Source organism: Neophocaena asiaeorientalis, unplaced genomic scaffold, assembly GCF_003031525.2.
Source record: "Neophocaena asiaeorientalis asiaeorientalis breed wild unplaced genomic scaffold, Neophocaena_asiaeorientalis_V1.1 scaffold240, whole genome shotgun sequence".
NCBI classification, from domain to species: Eukaryota; Metazoa; Chordata; class Mammalia; order Artiodactyla; family Phocoenidae; genus Neophocaena; species Neophocaena asiaeorientalis.
In genome coordinates this window covers 1635695-1653735 of record NW_020185331.1, presented here as the reverse complement: position 1 = coordinate 1653735, position 18041 = coordinate 1635695, and the positions used below count along the sequence as shown (strand labels likewise).

Sequence of the window (18041 nt, the reverse complement as noted above, 5' to 3'; positions counted from 1 at the left end):
CGGACACTTTGGGCACTGCTGACCAAGGGCTTTCTTCCCAAGCTTAGCCCCCCCGCTGCACCCTGCCCTGAGAGGCTGAGACCGTCCCGCCCACGGCAGGGGGCTGGGGTTCGAGGAGGTGGGTAAGCAGTACCTGTGAGCAAAGCGGTGAGGGAGGCTGGATGGACGCACCGGACCAGAGTGGGTGGGCTGGGCTCAGCCTCGGCCCTGTTGGCCGCGATTGGCCACGCGGGCGCCCCCCATCCCCGGGCCCTCAGCTCCAGCTGCGGCGCCATTGGCTGCGGGTCTCCGCCAGCCTTTACATAAGCCCGGGCGCGCTCGAGTGGAGTTGTATAAAGCGAGCGAGCGAGCGGCGTCGGGGCGGGAGGCTCCAGGCCAGCCCGGGACCGGGGCTGGGAGCTGGAAGGCAGCGGCGGCGGCGGCAGAGGCGGCAGCGAGCTCCCGATCTCCGACGCCCCCAGGCGGTGGGGCTGAGAGAGCCCGAGGATGGCTCCGAGCGCACACGCCGGCGTGAGTACCCGCTCCGGTGCCCCTCACCCACTCAGGCAGAGAAAGTTTCTCCCGCCCTTTACGCCCCACCCTGATCCGCCCGCCGGGCTGGTGGGGGTGCCGCCCGGGAATCGGGGAAGACGGAGACCGCTAAGGCGGCGGCGGCTTGGCTTCCAACTTGCCAAGAGGCGCAGGACTCGACTGGCGCGCAGAGCCTCCCGCGGACTGGGGTAGAGGCGGGTGCGGGGCCGGAGGTGGAGGAGAGGTGGGAGCGGAGGTGCGGGGGCGATAGCCCTCATAGCTGCAGAGAAGGTGTCGGGGGCGTCCTGGAGGTCAGCTGTTTGGGGAGAGGGCACCGGGGCTGGGAGGGGGCGGAGCAGGTGAGGAGGGATGTGCCTGGGGTAGTGGGGAGTCACCCAGCGAACCAGGCTCAGCTCCGGGCCTGGGAAGCTACTGGCCTCGGCCGGGTGCCTAGGCTTCCAAGATGGGGAGGAGCCCTAGGGGAAGCTAGCTCTTCTTCCCCGGGAAAGCCGAGCTCCCGGGCACAGCGCTGGGTGGCAGAGAGCTCGGGGAGCCAGCCCAGCGCGCGGCGTAGCTGCCGGCTGCCTTTGCTGGACCGAGGTGTGGTGCGCTTGCTTTCAGCCTATCTCAGGCAAGCCAGCTTCAGGCATTCCAGGGGGACCAGGGATCCTCCTCAGCCCAGTGGGGACACATGGCGGCTTTGATGGGGCAGCAGGCCGAGCTCGGGGGCATACCCAGCAATGCAGCGCGCTTCTTCGCACTACAGTAGTTGGGAGTCCTGGTTAGTCCTGTTTCTGCAGAAACCAACTCAAGAAACCAGAGTCATCCCAGCCTGGATAGGAGCCTCCCAGAGTGGCCGGGAAGTGTTTCTGGGGTTGGGGAGGGGGGTCACTTTCCTTCCTCGGGGAATGACTAATGAATATTACCGCTGGTGGTGGTAAGGTGTGCACCTAGTGTGGCTTCTGTGTGTCCCAGGAGGTGCTTCAGCTCTCCAGGCAAGACATATTCTTGAGTCACACTTGAGGTGTCTTCTGGGATGGGTGCAGGACTTCCCAAGTGAAGCCAGGTGGAAAAGAAGGCAAGAAGGTTCCAGGGATAGGGTTCAACTCTGTAGTGCTGCTTGAATCAGGGGAGAACTCTTGTGGGAAGAGAAACGCTGTTGGTGGGAGATTTTTTGACCCTGATGACTTGGGGCTGCAGCTACCCAAGACTGAATTAGAGCGAATTCAGAGTCACCCTGTACCTCATTCTCAGCCATGAGGAAGGGGAGATGGAGAATGGAAAGTGGGAATATGGCGGTTCTTCCAATATGGCCCTTGAGGAAGCTTTTTCTCTCAGTCTGACTTGATTAAGAACATGTTTCTGGCAGCAGGTCCTAAAGCCCATTTAAGGGGCAATGAAGGGAGTTTAAGGTCTTGATGCTGGCTCAGTGGACCACAGTTAGAATATCCTGGTTTACAGTTGGTACTAATGGTCTCTGGAGAAGGTCAAAACGGGCTGCTTAGTTGGGGCTGTATCCTGTACCTCATCCCTGAACATGAATGAGTGTTTTGAACTCCTAGGGCAGCTGCATCAGCCTGTAGATCTTTTAGTGGGGCTCTCAATTCATACCCCCAAACCCAGCTCCATCCTCTACCTGCAGTCAACATTTTTCTGCTGCATTTCCCAAGACCTTCTCTCCACTGGGGATTTGTACAGCGAAATACCTGCTTGTTGCTTTCTTCTCTCCTCTCCATCTGGGCTGCACCTGGTGTTCTGAACCCCGAGGTTTCTTACTCTGCACCTTGATGTTTGGTTAAGACATCCTATAGCAGCACCGTAGTGCCCTCTGAATGTGTGGACCAATGGTCTGTGTAATTCTGGAGAGTGAAACATACTCTTATAGAGAGCGGACTACAGACCGGGAAGGTAGTCCTATTAAACAGCTGTGACAGTCCTGTTCTCAGTCTTGCTTGCTGCCTGCTGAGGCAATGGAAGCTGCCCAGCAGGCTCTTTGGTGCCCAGTAGGGGGCGCCAAAGGCACCCAGCTCAGGACCACTGACTTTTCACTTCTTGCCCTTCATTGGTCATAGTAACTTCATGCTTTAAGCAGGTTCAGGCTATAGCCTTTAACCATCACCTTCATGATTGGAACCCTTCTACCACGTACTTCCTGGACTTCAGGTGGTCTGTGGTCTCAGGTGCAATGAGACAGATACAAGTACAGCATTCCAAGGAAATAGAGCTGGTACCTAGCCCCACCTGCTCTCTGAGATCATCCTTTGTGTTTGGTGCTGGTGTGTTCTTTGAACTTGTTTATGACTCATAGAGCCCAAGAATATTAGAGCTAGAAGAAAGGAACCTTGAAGAGCACCTACTCCAACGCCGTCCCACATGCACACTTAATTTACAGATGAGAAAACTGAAACCCAGTTAAGACAAGTATCTTGCCCAAGGTCACATGGCTATTTGGTGGAAGCATAGGACTGGGTCCTAGGATTTCCAGTCCTCTACTTAGAGCTCTTTCTGCTCCCATGACCTGCTTCCTCTCTACTATGGAGATGGACGTGTGTTCTCTGCACAGTAAGTGTTCATAATTGCTGACTGATCAGACATCTGTAAATTAATAAATCTAGTAAACTGGGGGAATTTCCTTTGAATCTGTTATTCAGACTGAGGAGGTAAGGAGCAGATAAAGTTCTCATAATGTACATATACAGGTAACAGAAATTCCTAATTATTCTTTCCCCTTCCTCCATTATCTTGTCTTGTTATTTCAAGAGGTCTTGTAGGCAAAAGCAATGCGACTCCTGGTTTCTGTCCACGCACGTAGGAATCAGAAATGCCCAGCCCCTTGTGGTGGTCTTGGAACCCAAGCCTGGAGCTCTTCCTTCCTTCTGTTCAGGCATGCTAGAGTGAGGTCTCTCTGACCTGTAGTCACACCACTGCCTACGGGGCCTCCAGTACTCAGATCCTGGGTGAAGAGGAGAGTTTCCAATCAGTATTTGCCCATTTCCCCATCCTTCCTGCTCCCAGCTCAAGGTCAGAGTTCTAGGATGTTCTATTTTTGCAAAATCCTCATATTAGGGCTTCTTGGGTGACCTGGAAGATACTACCATTTCCATTGCCCGTTTTCTTTTCTGTGAGGCTGGCTGTTGACATCTGAGCCAGGCCCTGGGAAGGAGGTTTGCTGAGTGGCCTGTGGGCTGCCCCCTCTGTCAACCGAGCCTCTGCAGACTTGCCAGCAACCCTCAGGAGGGACCAGTGCTGCAGAGCCAAAATTCCAAGAGGCGGATCCTCTTCTGTCCCTGAGGCTCACCTGAGGGATGCTTGTTGCCAGGGAAGGTGCTTGAGTTTCCTCATCTCCTTCAGGCTCACAGACAAGTTGGGTCTTTTTCTTCAGGTAGAGGAGGGAGGTGGTAGGGTAATGTGGAACACCGGAGAGCCACAGCCCCCTCCTTGAAAGCAGGGTTTCTGAGAGGCTGTGCTTGGGATCTGCGCCTGATTCCAGCTCTAGCCGAAGAGTTGTGCCAGCATTCCCAAGGCATGGTTTGGTTCTGGATAAGCCCAGAGGAATATACTTACATAAAATACAGCTAGAGCACAGTACCTCTGTATTTTTGTTTGAATGGGGGAGTGGCATTAGACACTGAGGAAACAAGAAGTCGCCTCTTTCATGAACCCCACCAGATGGTTGACCCTTAATCTTACTCTCGCTGGGAAGGCAGCTCAGTAGTGCAAATGATTCAGGCTTAGAATCCGGCTCCTCACTTCCTGCTCAGGCGCCTTGGACAAACCGCTTAACCTCTGCATGCCTCAGTTTCCTCCTCTGCAAAATGATGAGGCTGGCAACCTGTGATGAGTGTAGGATAGTGAAAATCAAGGAAGATAGTCTTTAACATGCCTCTCCCCTTGGTGAGATGTAAAGAGGTATTCAGCTGGGAGAGGATATTATTGCAGGCCCCCTGGGAACCACACTTTTCCCGGCGAATGAGACTGAGTGTCCAGGTTCGCACATCAGCCTCTGCTCACAGCAACATCTGGGCCGCGGACAAGGCCTCCGTGGCAGGACTCCCTCCTTGCCCTCTCCCTCCCCCGTGTTGGGGTTTTCATTTCGGGGTTCTGCCATGCTTGGGGAAAAGAAATTTTACAGGTCCCAGGACAATTCCGAGTGTGATAGAAGGCCTTGAGCTATTGATTCCTAAGGAAGGATCTTTGTGCTGGGAGAAGGCTTCCTCAGAGCCCAGTGATTTAAGAGTGCTGACAAATCCATGCTCACCGAGCCTCCTGCGGGCTGCAGATACAGGCTTCCAGGCCATCCAGGGTTCTGCGAGGGATTTCTGGGGAGCCTGGCTGGTTGCTTAGGGGACATAAACCTGTGAACTCTCTTTAAGAGAAAGTATGAAATCAATTGGTTCATCATCACACCAAACACATGCTGGACCACGGAGGGCATTTAAGAAATGAGAAGTAGCAAAGAACTGGGAGGTTGTGTTTGAAAAGTGTGTGGAAAAGTGCACAGGGGTTGGGGAAGAGGCGGGGGCAGGAAGACCTTTCTCCACTGAACCACATGGTCTTGACCTTATTGAAGTCCTTGGGCAGTGAACGGAGGGATTACTTTGCCCACTTGACAATGTGTGTAGACATTTTTGATTGTGACAACTGGGACAGGGAGTGCTTTTGGCATCTAGTTGGTAGAGGCCAGGGATGACATTAACCATCCTACAATGCACAGGACAGCCCCCCAACAAAGAACTGTCTGGCCCAAGAAGTCACTAGTGCCAAGGTGGAGAAACCCTGGACCAGAGCATCACATCTTGGAATCACAGCATGTTAGAGGTGGGAGGGATTTTAGAAGTATTTTCACCCAATGCTCCCACTTCATAGCTGAGAACCCTGAGATCCAGAGAGGTGAAGAGACCAGCCAGGGTCACACAGCAAACAAGTGGCAAAGCTGGTCTGGACCTCAGATCTGCTGTCTCCTGAGAATGACTTACCCAGACTCTCCACAAAGTTGTTGTAAAGATTCAATGTGAGCTGTGAAAACACTCAGAAAATTATAAAGAGACTATTATTAATATTGCTATGATTAGGAATTTGGGAGTTTGGAAAGTTCTATTTCTGGCTATGCCACTGACTCATGGTACAAGTTTGGGCACGTCATTCCCCTACCCCCAGGCCTCTCTGTGAGTGCGTGTGGGGTCAGGGGTGGTCTTAGCGAATGACAATTATATCATAATCATTGTCTTTAGAGAAAAGTCCAAAGATTTGCCCTTCAAAAACCCTAGACACTTACAAAAAAGAAAGGATAAAAATTTTCCTTGAAAGAAATCATGTTGACTTCGTAAGAAGCAAAGCGTTTGCTTCTTGGAAAAATTCCAGTACCCAGGCCCCGTGAGTTGGTTCCAGCCCAGGAAATCTGATCAACATCCGGCGGAGAAACCGATAGCTCCCCAACTGACAAGCGGCTGGATTTGTCCCCGCTCCCTCCACGACTTCACCACCCTTTCCTGCTCAGCCCTCTCGGCCCAGGGAAGTTCTGCAAGGAACTTGAAGGAGGGGTGGGCAGGCGTGTCATTAATTAGGAAAACCTTGTTTACTTCAAAGACATATTCTTAAAGATCTCTTCCAAGGGACATTTTGACATATTACTTGAATTAGCCACAAAGGAATCGTGTTGCCGAGAGTGTAAAATGACCCTTCCTGTGGTTTCCAGTTACTCTTATCTTTGTTTGCACCCAACAAGTACAGTGACAAGGTCATGGGAATCACTGTGGAGCTAAGGGGTCCTGTTGACTGAGGAAGGGACCGTGGGGACTTCTTCCCTCCCTAACAGCCGCTCCACCTACCTTGAGAGCCACCCCCTCCTCCGGATTTCCTTTGTCCCTGCCCTCCTTCGGGACCTGCAGGTTGCTGGGGAACCCCTGTCCCCCACCTGGACAGGGAGAGGAGCCTTGCGGGGGTCATGGGAGCAGCGTCTCGGCTGGAGTTTCTCACAGGAGGCCCCGCCCTGCCCTTGCCCTCAGGATTGGAGGTGGGAAGTTCCTAGAGGCTGTCCTTAGAGGACCAAGGCTCCACCCCTCCCCGCCCAAATTGGGAGGGCAAGCTCACTCATAAATCTCACCCAGTTCCTGTCATGAAGGTGGTGAGCATCTTGCGTGTCCAGGGCAGCCCAGCCTCTGGAGGTCAGTCCCTGTAGTCAGAGTTGGTGAGCACACGGGCCCTTTCTGTCGCCTTGCCTTAGTGATGTCACGTTCCCTTTCGCCCTAGTCTAAGAACAGACTCTTTCTTGGAATCGCAATCATGCACCAGTCATCCGAGAAGCTATGTATATCCAAAGAGCCTTTTGCAGGTGGGGAAAGAAGAGTTCCCAAGAAGGAGAAATGCTGCCTTGCAAGCAGCGGGGGTGGAGACATGTGTCTTTTGTTCTCAGCTGTAAACCCAGTGCCTTGCACAGTGCTTGGCATATGGAGGGGCTCCACAGGTGCTCGGTGGGTGAACAAATGAATGTGTGAATGTAGGCGGCCAGTCTGGGGCAGATGTGGCCCTTGGTATTAAAGTGGATCTCCAGACAGGCCTGGGTCCATAAGGCCAGCTTTCCTTCGGGCTCCTTCTTCCCAGAACTGGCGCTTGGCCCCAGGGCTCTGTAAACCTCCAAAGGTCCCACAGATCAAGCAGGGTCTGAGGAGCCCACACAGGGCCCACTTGTGAGATGGTACCAGCTCTAAGCCTGGCGCAGGGCTGAGTTTCTCCTCCCCTTCACTTCTTGTGGGTGCCCACTGCCCCCATCCTCCACCAGGCTGCTACAAGGAAGCTCCGTGCAGGTCTATCTTGGTAGCTGTAAGCTGATAGAAGAGATGATCATTTGGATTTCCACCAAAGACAGACTGGAGAGTGAATCATTGCTTCACGGAAAGATTCCCAGGAGAACGCTTTTAAATAGCAAGGTCCGCTAATGCATTTTAAATGATTTAGGAAAAAAAACCTGACCCATAGACACTTAGGCTCGGAAGAGAACTTTGGAGGTCATCCAGTACCACACCGTCAACTACCCCCAGCTCCAGGACGTCCAAGTCCCCTTGGTGATACTCTCACTCACTTTTTGGAAACCAGCCAGTCTAGCCGTTCTGCACACTGTTGCCCCAAATCTAATCGGATCTCTACCCGACTTCAAACCTCCCTCACCGGGTGACTCCAGGCTCCTTCCCAGATGCGCCAGGCGGGCTCTACAGGCCCCAGCTGCTGCCTCCGTGCAAGACTGTCTCCGCCTTCTCCTGCACCCTCCACTCCGCACCCCAGACACTGCATTCCAAAGGCATTGCCACCTGCACCTAGCTGAGTCAAATCCACCTGGAATGTAGCTCCCATTGGAATCCAGATTCCCTGTCTCCAGGGGGCCTTTCCTGCCTGCCCTTCCCACCCCCTACACACCTCGATACTTAATCCCTCCCTCCTACGGGCTTGACTGTCAGCTCCTTGAGGTCAGAAGCCATGCCTCAGACATCATTTCTAACCTGGCCCTTAGCATCTGCAAAATGCTTGAAAATGGATGTGTATATGACTATAAACTGAGGGGTTTTGCATTTGGAAAGCAGTGTTTAAAATGTCAAAGAACTCCACCAGGGTCCCTAGACGAATTAGTCACAGAGCCAGCCTATGCCTCAGTGTCTGACAGTCCCGCGAGTTCCATTCGACATTTGGCAGCTACTCCCCGACAGGGAGCACCTGGTGGGCCTGGACTCCATCTCCTGAGATGCATTCGTTCATTCGAAAAACATTTATGCGGTAGTAATAGCATCACTGTCGTCGCCATTACCTACCACGTATGGACTTTGCCAGGCACTGGGCATGCGTTATCTCATTTCATTTCCCATTTTACAGACCCGGAAGTCCGAGCAGTTGATAATACTCATTAAGACCTGCGCTGCCTTGTGCGTGAGGCTGGGAGACTCCATTTGTCCTCTCACTTTCAGAAACACCATTTCACTAGCCTGCGGGTCTCTGTGGCATCTCCCAGCCTGGGTCCCCTGCGTTTTCGTTTGCCTTGTTCTGGAGCAGGACCAAGCCTCTTTTCTATAAGTGCAGCCGCAGGCAGCATCTGGAGTTCTCTCCAGGTAGCGGGAAGGAAGAGGGAGGCTTATACTTTCACGGTGCTGGGAAAGATGCATAGGACATGGTGGCCCCGGGGGTCTGGGGAGGTACAGAAGGTCTGGTGTTTGTCTTCCAGGCTGGCAATGCAGAAGACGGGGACGGGGGACGGGGTGAAGAAACGCCGATGACTGAGGCATTAGAATATACGCTCCACGGGAGCAAAGACTTCATTTTGTTCTCAGCTGTTTTCCCGATGCCCAGACAGTGCCTGACAGAGGTGCATAAGACTAGCGAATGAATGACCGAGTGAATGACTGAATGGTAGCTTTCTCTCTATTTGGGCCACAGTATTTGCTTCCTAGCTGGCCTCTCTGTTTCCAGGCCCGCGCTCCCACGGCCTCCTCCACACCCCGCTGCTGCAGTGTTCTCTCCAACACGTCCCTCCAGCCAAGTCATCCCTCACCCTCCTGGCTTGTGTTGTGCACCAGGCCTCCGCAGCCTCTTCTAACCTCCTAGCCACGCCCCGTCCCACCATCCGTCCTGTCCCAGCCACTCCGAGCCTCCTGGGGCTGCATGACCCTGCTCAGCCACCATGCAAGTGCTGGCTCCTCAGCCTGGAATGCTTTCTCCACCTTGTCCCTCTGGCCAGTTCATCACTGCCTCTTAGGCCTTCCCCAGCACCCCCAGGCAGAGATGCTTGCTCCTTCCCTTGTGCTCCCATCTTACTTCCTTTAAGACAAGTCTGGTGTAGTGAAAGACACTGTTTAGTGTAGTGTCCAAGGGCACCATTTCTGGAGCCAAATGGCTTAGACACGAACCCTGGCTCTACCACGTACTAGTTGTGTGACCTTGAGCAAGTTACTTAACCTCTCTGTGCCTTCATTTCCTCATCTGTAAAATGGGGACAAAAGTGGTACCTACCTCACAAGGTTACTATGAGGATTAAATGAGATCATCCATGTAAAGGGTTAGAGTAGTGCCTGGCACATAGTCGGTGATAGGTAAGTGTTGTTATTAATACCCATTCCTCATATAGTACTTGTTATATGAAATTGCAATTAAAAACAAATCTCCGTTTGCCTTGTGTACAGGGTCCCATGAATTAGGTTGAAGAGTCATGTGATCAGCTCCGAGATTTAGAAAGGGAGCTCTGATGTGGAAGTAGGGAGAGATGAGAAGAAAGGGGGAGCAGTGAACAAATATTACTGCTGTTCAGTTGAAGGATAGAGGGGGCAAATCCCCAGCAGTGGGGATAGAAAGAGTGGGCAGCTTCGAGAGAGATTCATGAAGTGGATCGACTCGGTGATCCAGCAGTTGTGAGGAATAAGGAAGAAGCAAGGACCGAATATGACTCCAGATCTCCAGTCTGAGTGTTGGGGTTTGAAAGGGTCCAATGAACAGCGTCCCACTTCCCTGTTCAGATTCAGGACCAATGAAGGGAAAGAAAGGTGGGGAGGGACAGGGGAGGGGAAGAGAGAGGCAGGGCTCAGACAGACGGAGATTAAAACGCTACCATCATTACCGATACAGCTGTTTGGAAGGCCAGGCTTCAAAGTGGGACTCACGGAGCTTGCTGATGTACCTGCATCCCCGCTGCAGCCCTCCCTGTGGGTGGGGGCAGGCCTGAGCCTGCCTGGCCAAGCTCAGCGCATGGCAGAGAGCGGCATCTGCAGGGAGGCAGGTCCAGAAAAGGCTCTCCGTGCCCAGTTTTTCCAAACTGACCCATCTGGTGAGTCCCTGCTCCGGCCCTTGGGAGGAGGGAGTAGGAAAAGGAGGGGAGTCAGGAATGATACACTAGTCCAGGGGTTCTCAGTCTCAGCACTACTGACATTTTGGGCTGGATAATTCTTTGTTGTAGAGGGCTGTCCCCTGCATTGTAGAATGTCTTGGCAGCATCCCTGGCCTCTACCCACTAGATGCCAGTAGCACCCCCTTCCCTGGTGGGACAACCCAAAATGCCTCCAGACATTGCCAGCTGTCAAGGGCAAGGGATGCAAATCACCCCTGGTTGAGAACCAGCACTCTCATCCAATGGAAGGTCCTCCAGATGAAACCTGGGGAGGGAAAAATAAGTGCTCCCTCTAACTCATGACCCAGTGTGGGACCTTTAAATAGGCAGTGCTAGGAGGGCAGGTTGGGATGGCATCTGGTTCGCCAGACCTCTGAGGAGTCTGCTGTCTTCCTTCTCCTCTCCTCCTCACTCTCCTTATCCAGCTAACTTCTTAGCATCCTTTACTGCTCAGCTACACCATCCTACCTCCACAAAACATTCTTCTTTTCCTTTTCCCCCTCCACCTGGCTAGTTTAGATACCTTTGTGCCCCTCCTCCACAGCGCCCCTCACCTTGTACTGCAAATGTTGACTAGCTTTCTCCCTGTAACCCCAGCACCGAGCACAGCCCCAGGCTCATTGGAGGTCCACAGGAAGTGTCACTGTGGATCAGTAAGCTCCCCTAGCTCTCCTCCAATGATGCCTTAGTCCCAGGTGCTCCTCTGTGTAGATCCGGTGGCCCAGCCTATGCAGGGCGGAAAGCTTCTGTGGCTGCCTCTCTTCCTCAAGCCTCTGCCCTCCTACAGCTTCTGGAAAGGGTCTGTGCTCCCTGCTGGTTCCCAACATCTGAAGCATTCAGGGCTCTTGCTTTTGTGAGAGCTCAGGGCGGTGTCCTTGGCTCTTGCGATAATTGCTAAAGAACTGCTTGCCCTAAAAATTGCCCTGGAAGCCACAGCTGCCTGACCCTACATCAGAGATCTAGGTTGCTTGGTTACCAGTTTTCAGACCCAATTCAGGAAAGTCCCGAGGCCGCAGAAAACTGAGTTTGGCTGCATGTGACCCACAGCCAGTGTCTAAAGACTGTCTAGCCTTACAGCTATCTGTGTGAAAGGAACGGAAATAAGCACCGAGCCTGGCCCGCGAGAGCCGTTCACTAGCTCACTTAACCCTGGAAACCTCGGCATGTCATAGGATTCCCAGGATACCGATGAGGACACTGGAGATCCGAAAGATTAAGAACCTGCTAGTTTCTGGTGGAGTTGAGGTCCAAATCCAGGTCCCCGACTCTGGGCTTTGGTTTGTTTATTTATTTATCTTTCTCTCGATCCCACTGAGGATTGTTAGCTTGTAGAATACTTTTAAGAAATTATTACAAAGCAATTCTTCCCACCGCCTGAAACACAAGCCCGACCACCTCTCGCCCTTGTTAAGAGCCCTCTTTGCCCCCTCCTCTCCCTTCCCCTGCAGGAGCAGCCCAGCTGTTCCGGTCCTGCACCCTCTGGCCAAGCTCTGCCACTGATATTTATCCTTACCTCCCCCGGGCTGCACTGCCCCAGATGTCTTCCCATTGCAATTAACACTACTTACTTACTACTTAACGCCACTGCTACCTGTAGATAGCTCGTAGGTGTTTGTTACACAGCATTCAAGAAAACAAAAAAGTTCAGTTCAACATACTTTTTAAAATTCGATTTTTAGCTTTTCTCCACATTCTCCCCAAAGATTGATATGTTCACAGTGGTGTGACAGGTTTCCGAGCCAACGGTGTAAAACGTGAGGTCACTCCAGCACCTGCTGTCCTTCTGCTTCAGGCAGTACCATCCTGCTCTGCTTTCTCCCCCAAACTCCGTATCCTGCCTCTTCCTATGATACTCTCTGGCTAAACAGATTTTCTTGGTAGACCTCAACAAGCTGGTGATGAATTCTGGTAGCAGAAACATTTTTCACTTCAAATCAGATTGTAGCTTACTGGGGACTGTGAGTCTGGGACAGTGGTTCTCAGCCCAGGCTGCCCATTAACATCATCAGAGGAGCTTCTAAAAATACACCCGACCCCCACCCCAGACCAGTTAAATCAGAAACTGGGGTGAAGGATCTGGGCAGCAGCATAGCTCTAAAAACTCCCCAGGTGATTCGATTGGACAGCTAGGGTTTAGAATCACTGGTCTAGAGCCTTGCTACTACAAGTGAAATCTGCGGACCAGCAGCCTCGGCATCCCCTGAAAGCTTGTTAGAATGCAGAATCTCAGGCCCTACCCCAGACCTACCAAATCAGAATCTGCATTTTACCAAGACCCTCAGGTGATTGGTAAGCACGTTACAGTTTAAGAAGCATTTCTTTTGGGAAAGAACAGTTTTTTGGTTTTGTTTTTGTTTTGCAGTACGCAGGCCTGTCACTGTTGTGGCCTCTCCCGCTGCGGAGCACAGGCAGGTTCAGCGGTCACGGCTCACGGGCCTAGCTGCTCCGCGGCATGTGGGATCTTCCCGGACCGGGGCACGAACCCGTGTCCCCTGCATCGGCAGGCAGACTCTCAACCACTGCGCCACCAGGGAAACCCGAAAGAACAGTTTTAAGATAACTGTATGACAAGTTGCAAGCAATTTCTGCTGATTCACATTATCATTTGGACTTATTCCTTCATGCATTTAACAAATGTTAATTGAGTGCCTCCTAGTACTGGGCACACGATGGTTTGGGGGAACACACTGGCATGCATCTCTATCTTGGCTTGCAAATTCCTGCCCATACCCTATCTTCTCTAGGCTCTGGGCATTAATGGTAGCTATCTTTTGTCTACTAGACCTGACCCCCACTCCAGTTCCAGCCCTTTCCTTCTTCTCAATTCTTTGCAAAAATTAGAGTCAGAATCCCTCTTTGTCAGTCCCTATCAACTGTGGTAATTTGACTGAGCTGAAGATAGCTAGTACTTTGAGTATCTAATGATCAACCTAGCCTGCAGCCCTGAGGATTGTATGGCCCTAGGATTGGTTTCAGACCCTTAGATCTAGAGGCAGAGGAGAAGTTTCTTGAACGAATCACTGTAGCATATAGTATGGTTTCTTAACCCTGGCTATTCAACATGTAGTTTATGGACCAGGATGGTCAGAATCACATGGGAGCTTGTTCAAAATATAATCTTGGGCTCTCCTGCAGATCAGCTGAATCAAAATCTGCATTTTTAACAAGACCACCTGGTGATTCATGTACGTATTAAAGTTTGAGAAGCACTGGAGCACTGGCATAAATTGTCAGATTTTGCAACATATTAGAATCATGTAGGGAGCTTTTAAAATTCTGATGCCCCTGCTGCGTCCTATGCCAAGTGAGTGAGAATATCTTGGGATGAGACCAGGCCTGAGTATTTTTTTATTATGGTAAAATATACATAACATAAAACTTCCATTTTGACCATTTATAAGTGTATAGTTCAGTGATATTAAATGCACTCACATTGTCGTGCAAACATCACCGCCATCCATCTCCAGAACTTTTCATCTTCCCGAACTGAAACTCCATAACCATGAAACACTAACTCCCCATTCCCCTGTCCCCCCAGCCCCTGGTAACCACCACTCTTCTTTCTGCCTCTATGAATTTGACTCTTCCAGGTACCTCGTATAAGTGGGATCATACAGTGTTTGTCCTTTTATGACTGGCTTATTTCACTTAGCATAATGTCTTCTAGGTTCATCCATGTTGTAGCATGTGTCAGAATTTCCTTCCTTTTTAAGGCATATCATATTCCATTGTATGTACATGCCACACTTTGGACATATGGATTGATGGACACTTGGGTTGCTTGTGCCCACTGTGAATAATGCAATTACGAACTTGGGTATACAGCTATCTGTTCCAGTCCCCTCTTTCAATTCTTTTGGGTATATACCCAGAAATGGAATTGCTGCATCACATGGTAATTGTTTTTTGGATTTTTTGAGGAACTGCTGCACAGCAGTTTTCCACAGCAGCTGCACCATTTTATAGTCCCATCAGCAACGCGTAAGGGTCCCAATTTCTCCACATCCTCACTAACAATAGTTATTTCCTGTTTTTTTGATTATAGCCATTCTAATGGGTGTGAAGTATTATCTCACTGTGGGTTTGATTTGCATTTCCCTAACGATTAGTGATGTTGAGCCTCTTTTCATATACTTATTGACCAATTGTATATCTTCTTTGGAGAAATGTTTATTCAAGTCCTTTACCCATTTTGAATTGGATTGTTGTTGTTTTTGAGTTGTAGGACTTCTTTATATATTCTGGATATTAATCCCTTATCAGATATATGATTTGCAAATATTTTCTCCCATTACATGGGTTGCCTTTTCACTCTATTGATAGTGTCCTGTGATCCCCAAAAGTTTTAAATTTTGATGCAGTCCATGTAATCTATTTTTTCTTCTGTCGCCTTTTCTTTTGGTGTCATATCCAAGAAATCGTTTTCAGACAACGGTATTTTTTAAAGTTCCCCAAGTGATTCCAACGTACAGCTAAGGTCGAGCAATGTTTCTCAAATTTTAACGTGCATTCAGATCACCTGAAATCGTGTTAAAATGCGCATTCTGATTTATTAGGTCTGGGGTAGGGCCCAAGATTCTGCATTTCTAACAAACTCCTCGCTAATGCTGATGCCGTTGGTCTGGGGACCACTGAGTAGCCAGAGTGTAGAGGGGCATTTCAGTGATTTCCTTCATCTGAGCCCTGAGCTAGAGGGTGGATATTTACCAGGCCTTTTCCTAAGTTTCCCACCACAACTGTTTCCCAGCAGGCCCTCGGCTGACCCTCTAACTTTCAGCTGGTGCTGAGCAGCCCCGGGAGCCTTTGGCATGTCAGAAGAATGAAATATAAAGGAATTGTTCTCCCTGCTCTACTCTCAGCACACCCCCCTGGGGGAGGCCGTCCACTGGTCTGCTCGTGCCTGGTGCATTCGGTTCCACACTAATGATGGCACGTTCCTGTCTGGCCTTGGCCCCTGCAAGGGAACTGCTACAGAGCTCTGCTGAATAGCTGTTTTGCTCAAAATATGTTTAATATGCTCAGAAAGGAAAACCACACAGGTTGGTCTGAAGTTGATAGAAGAAGCTGGGAAGAAAAACTGCCGAAGGTCTGCTTCTAAAAGGAATCCTTTAATTCATCATAGAATTTTAGAGCCGGAAAGGACCTTTAGAGATCTACTCCCAGACCCTCATTTTGGAGAATAAAGCTGGGACCCAGCAAGGCTGTGACTTGTTCAAGGTCACCAAGCAAAACAGCGGTCATCCCACAGGTGTATTATTTCTGTTTAATCTTGCTTTAGGTTACTTATCTGGAAATGGATAACACAGAGTAGCTATTTCTTTCAGATGTCTCCTTTAATTAAAAGTTCTACTTTTCAAACAAAGGTAAAAATCAAGAGGCTGGATCACGGTTCTTGCCCCTCGTGGCCTTCGTTAGAAAATTTCTACCAGATGCTTCTATTACCCTAATAGGACCTGCCTCCCTGGTGGCAGTGACCCAAACTGCAAGTGTAGTAGTGCCTGGGAGGAACTTCATAGCTTCTAGAATGCATGCCCAATACCAGTTTTTCCTTCATGCCCATTGATTGCAAATGTCGTAAGCTGATCACAGTACTCTTTCAAGCCACTGCCAGTCAGTTTTTTCTGTCACGTTGAAACTCATCTGCCATCCCTACAACAGAATTCATACCTTGAAAAGTCCTGTGACCTTCAGATCATGCTACATTTCGGCACGGCTAACCTGGTTGTTAAATACTCTTTAGCTTCTCATTCCCCCACCCCACCCCAGCTGCTCATTAATCCAATTATGAGTTTCCTTTATCCAACCAAACTTCTTGCCAAGTTGCAGAACTCTCGGAGTGATGTGTTTGCCTTTAGTGACTAGACAGCCCAGTAGATGTTGCTGTAATTAGGACTGGCCTCATTCTGATAGTGCAACACCCAGCCTGTGCCCTCTAACATGCTACATAGTGCAACACCCAGCCTGTGCCCTCTAACACGCTGCATAGTGCAACACCCAGCCTGTGCCCTCTAACACGCTACATAGTGCAACACCCAGCCTGTGCCCTCTAACACGCTACATAGTGCAACACCCAGCCTGTGCCCTCTAACACGCTACATAGTGCAACTCCCAGCCTGTGCCCTCTAACACGCTACATAGTGCAACACCCAGCCTCTGCCCTCTAACACGCTACATAGTGCAACACCCAGCATGTGCCCTCTAACATGCTACATAGTGCAACACCCAGCATGTGCCCTCTAACACGCTACATAGTGCAACACCCAGCCTGTGCCCTCTAACACGCTGCATAGTGCAACACCCAGCCTGTGCCCTCTCACACGCTGCATAGTGCAACACCCAGCCTGTGCCCTCTAACACGCTGCATAGTGCAAACCCAGCATGTGCCCTCTAACACGCTACATAGTGCAACACCCAGCCTCTGCCCTCTAACACGCTACATAGTGCAACACCCAGCCTGTGCCCTCTAACACGCTACATAGTGCAACACCCAGCCTGTGCCCTCTAACACGCTACATAGTGCAACACCCAGCCTGTGCCCTCTAACACGCTGCATAGTGCAACACCCAGCATGTGCCCTCTAACACGCTACATAGTGCAACACCCAGCCTGTGCCCTCTCACACGCTGCAAGAACTTTCTTCCCAGGAAGGCTCGCTGAGGTTAGTTTCTGCCCTGCAGTTAGAGCCCTGCCCCGTGTCTCTCTGCAGCCTCCCCAGCGAGGCATTAGGAAGGCTTCTGAATTATGTTTGGCTCCGTAGACAGTGCCTGGGCCCTTCATTGTGGTCTCTGGGTCCTGAACTGGAGCAAGCTCCTTTGCTGGCAGGAATGTCTGTCTCCATCTGGGGAGTCAGTCTTCAGGTCTTCTCTTCATTAAGACATCAGCTTCACTCAGCCTTGGCTCTTGGCTGCCAGCCACACTGACAAGCCAGCAGGAAAAGTTCCATCAGGAAGAGGTGTGCCGCCCTCTGTAGGCAGGAAGGCACCGCCTTGCCTGCGGGACTGCCTGTGCAGGCCTTGTGGGACTAGTCCCAGGGGAGCCTTTGGAACACTCTCAGAGTTCTGATTCTAAGCCTGCAGGCAGCAACTCGGGGTGGTGCCATCCGTAGCATTCTCAGTGTCTCCCTGGCTCACGTCAGGAAAGGATGGAGTTCTTCCACCTCCTTGGCCACTCTCATCTGTCTCCTGCGTGCCTGCCACCAGCTCTCGCAGCTCCAGGCTGTTTGGCAACACCCTGAGTTATGTTAGAGATATAATAATGAATTATACAATGGATTATACATAATTAATTTATAATAAAACACACACACAGTGATTTAATTTCTCCAAGTGAATGATGTGCCGCTCGCCAGATCCTGCTGGAATACATTCCATAACTGACTGCTTCCTGGTCTGGAGGTGACGGCCAGCTGCCCTAGGGAGGGACCTTGGCAGGGGAACCTTCCAAGTCACAGATTCCCTCCAGGCTGCCTCTGGGGTAGGTCCCACAGAAGGATAATCCTTTACTGCCTCTACTATTGTTCTAGACATGGACCCTCATGGGGCTCTCACCCACCCCTGGACTGTCTGAGATCTGTTGTTTTCTTCATTCTCCCAGCCTTTCTCCCAGAGGATGGGAGACGCCCATGTGTTTATACTCTACCATTTCTTCCTTCCCTCCCTCCCTCCCTCCCTCC

General features: G+C 50.9%; 1 protein-coding gene across 5 annotated transcripts in view; it reads left to right on the top strand.

Annotated features, from left to right (window-relative positions):
• The first annotated feature begins 223 nt into the window (after positions 1-223).
• Positions 224-18041, top strand: part of CRTAC1 (cartilage acidic protein 1) — a 154454-nt gene continuing 136636 nt past the window's right edge. For 4 of the 5 annotated variants that reach the window (XM_024735073.1, XM_024735070.1, XM_024735072.1 and 1 more), the window contains exon 1: positions 224-510. In XM_024735073.1, the coding sequence (XP_024590841.1) occupies positions 487-510 (24 nt within the window). In that variant the 5' untranslated portion in view covers positions 224-486. Of the gene's footprint in view, positions 511-636; positions 720-18041 lie in introns of those variants that run through there. The other variant, XM_024735069.1, reaches the window with a different exon arrangement.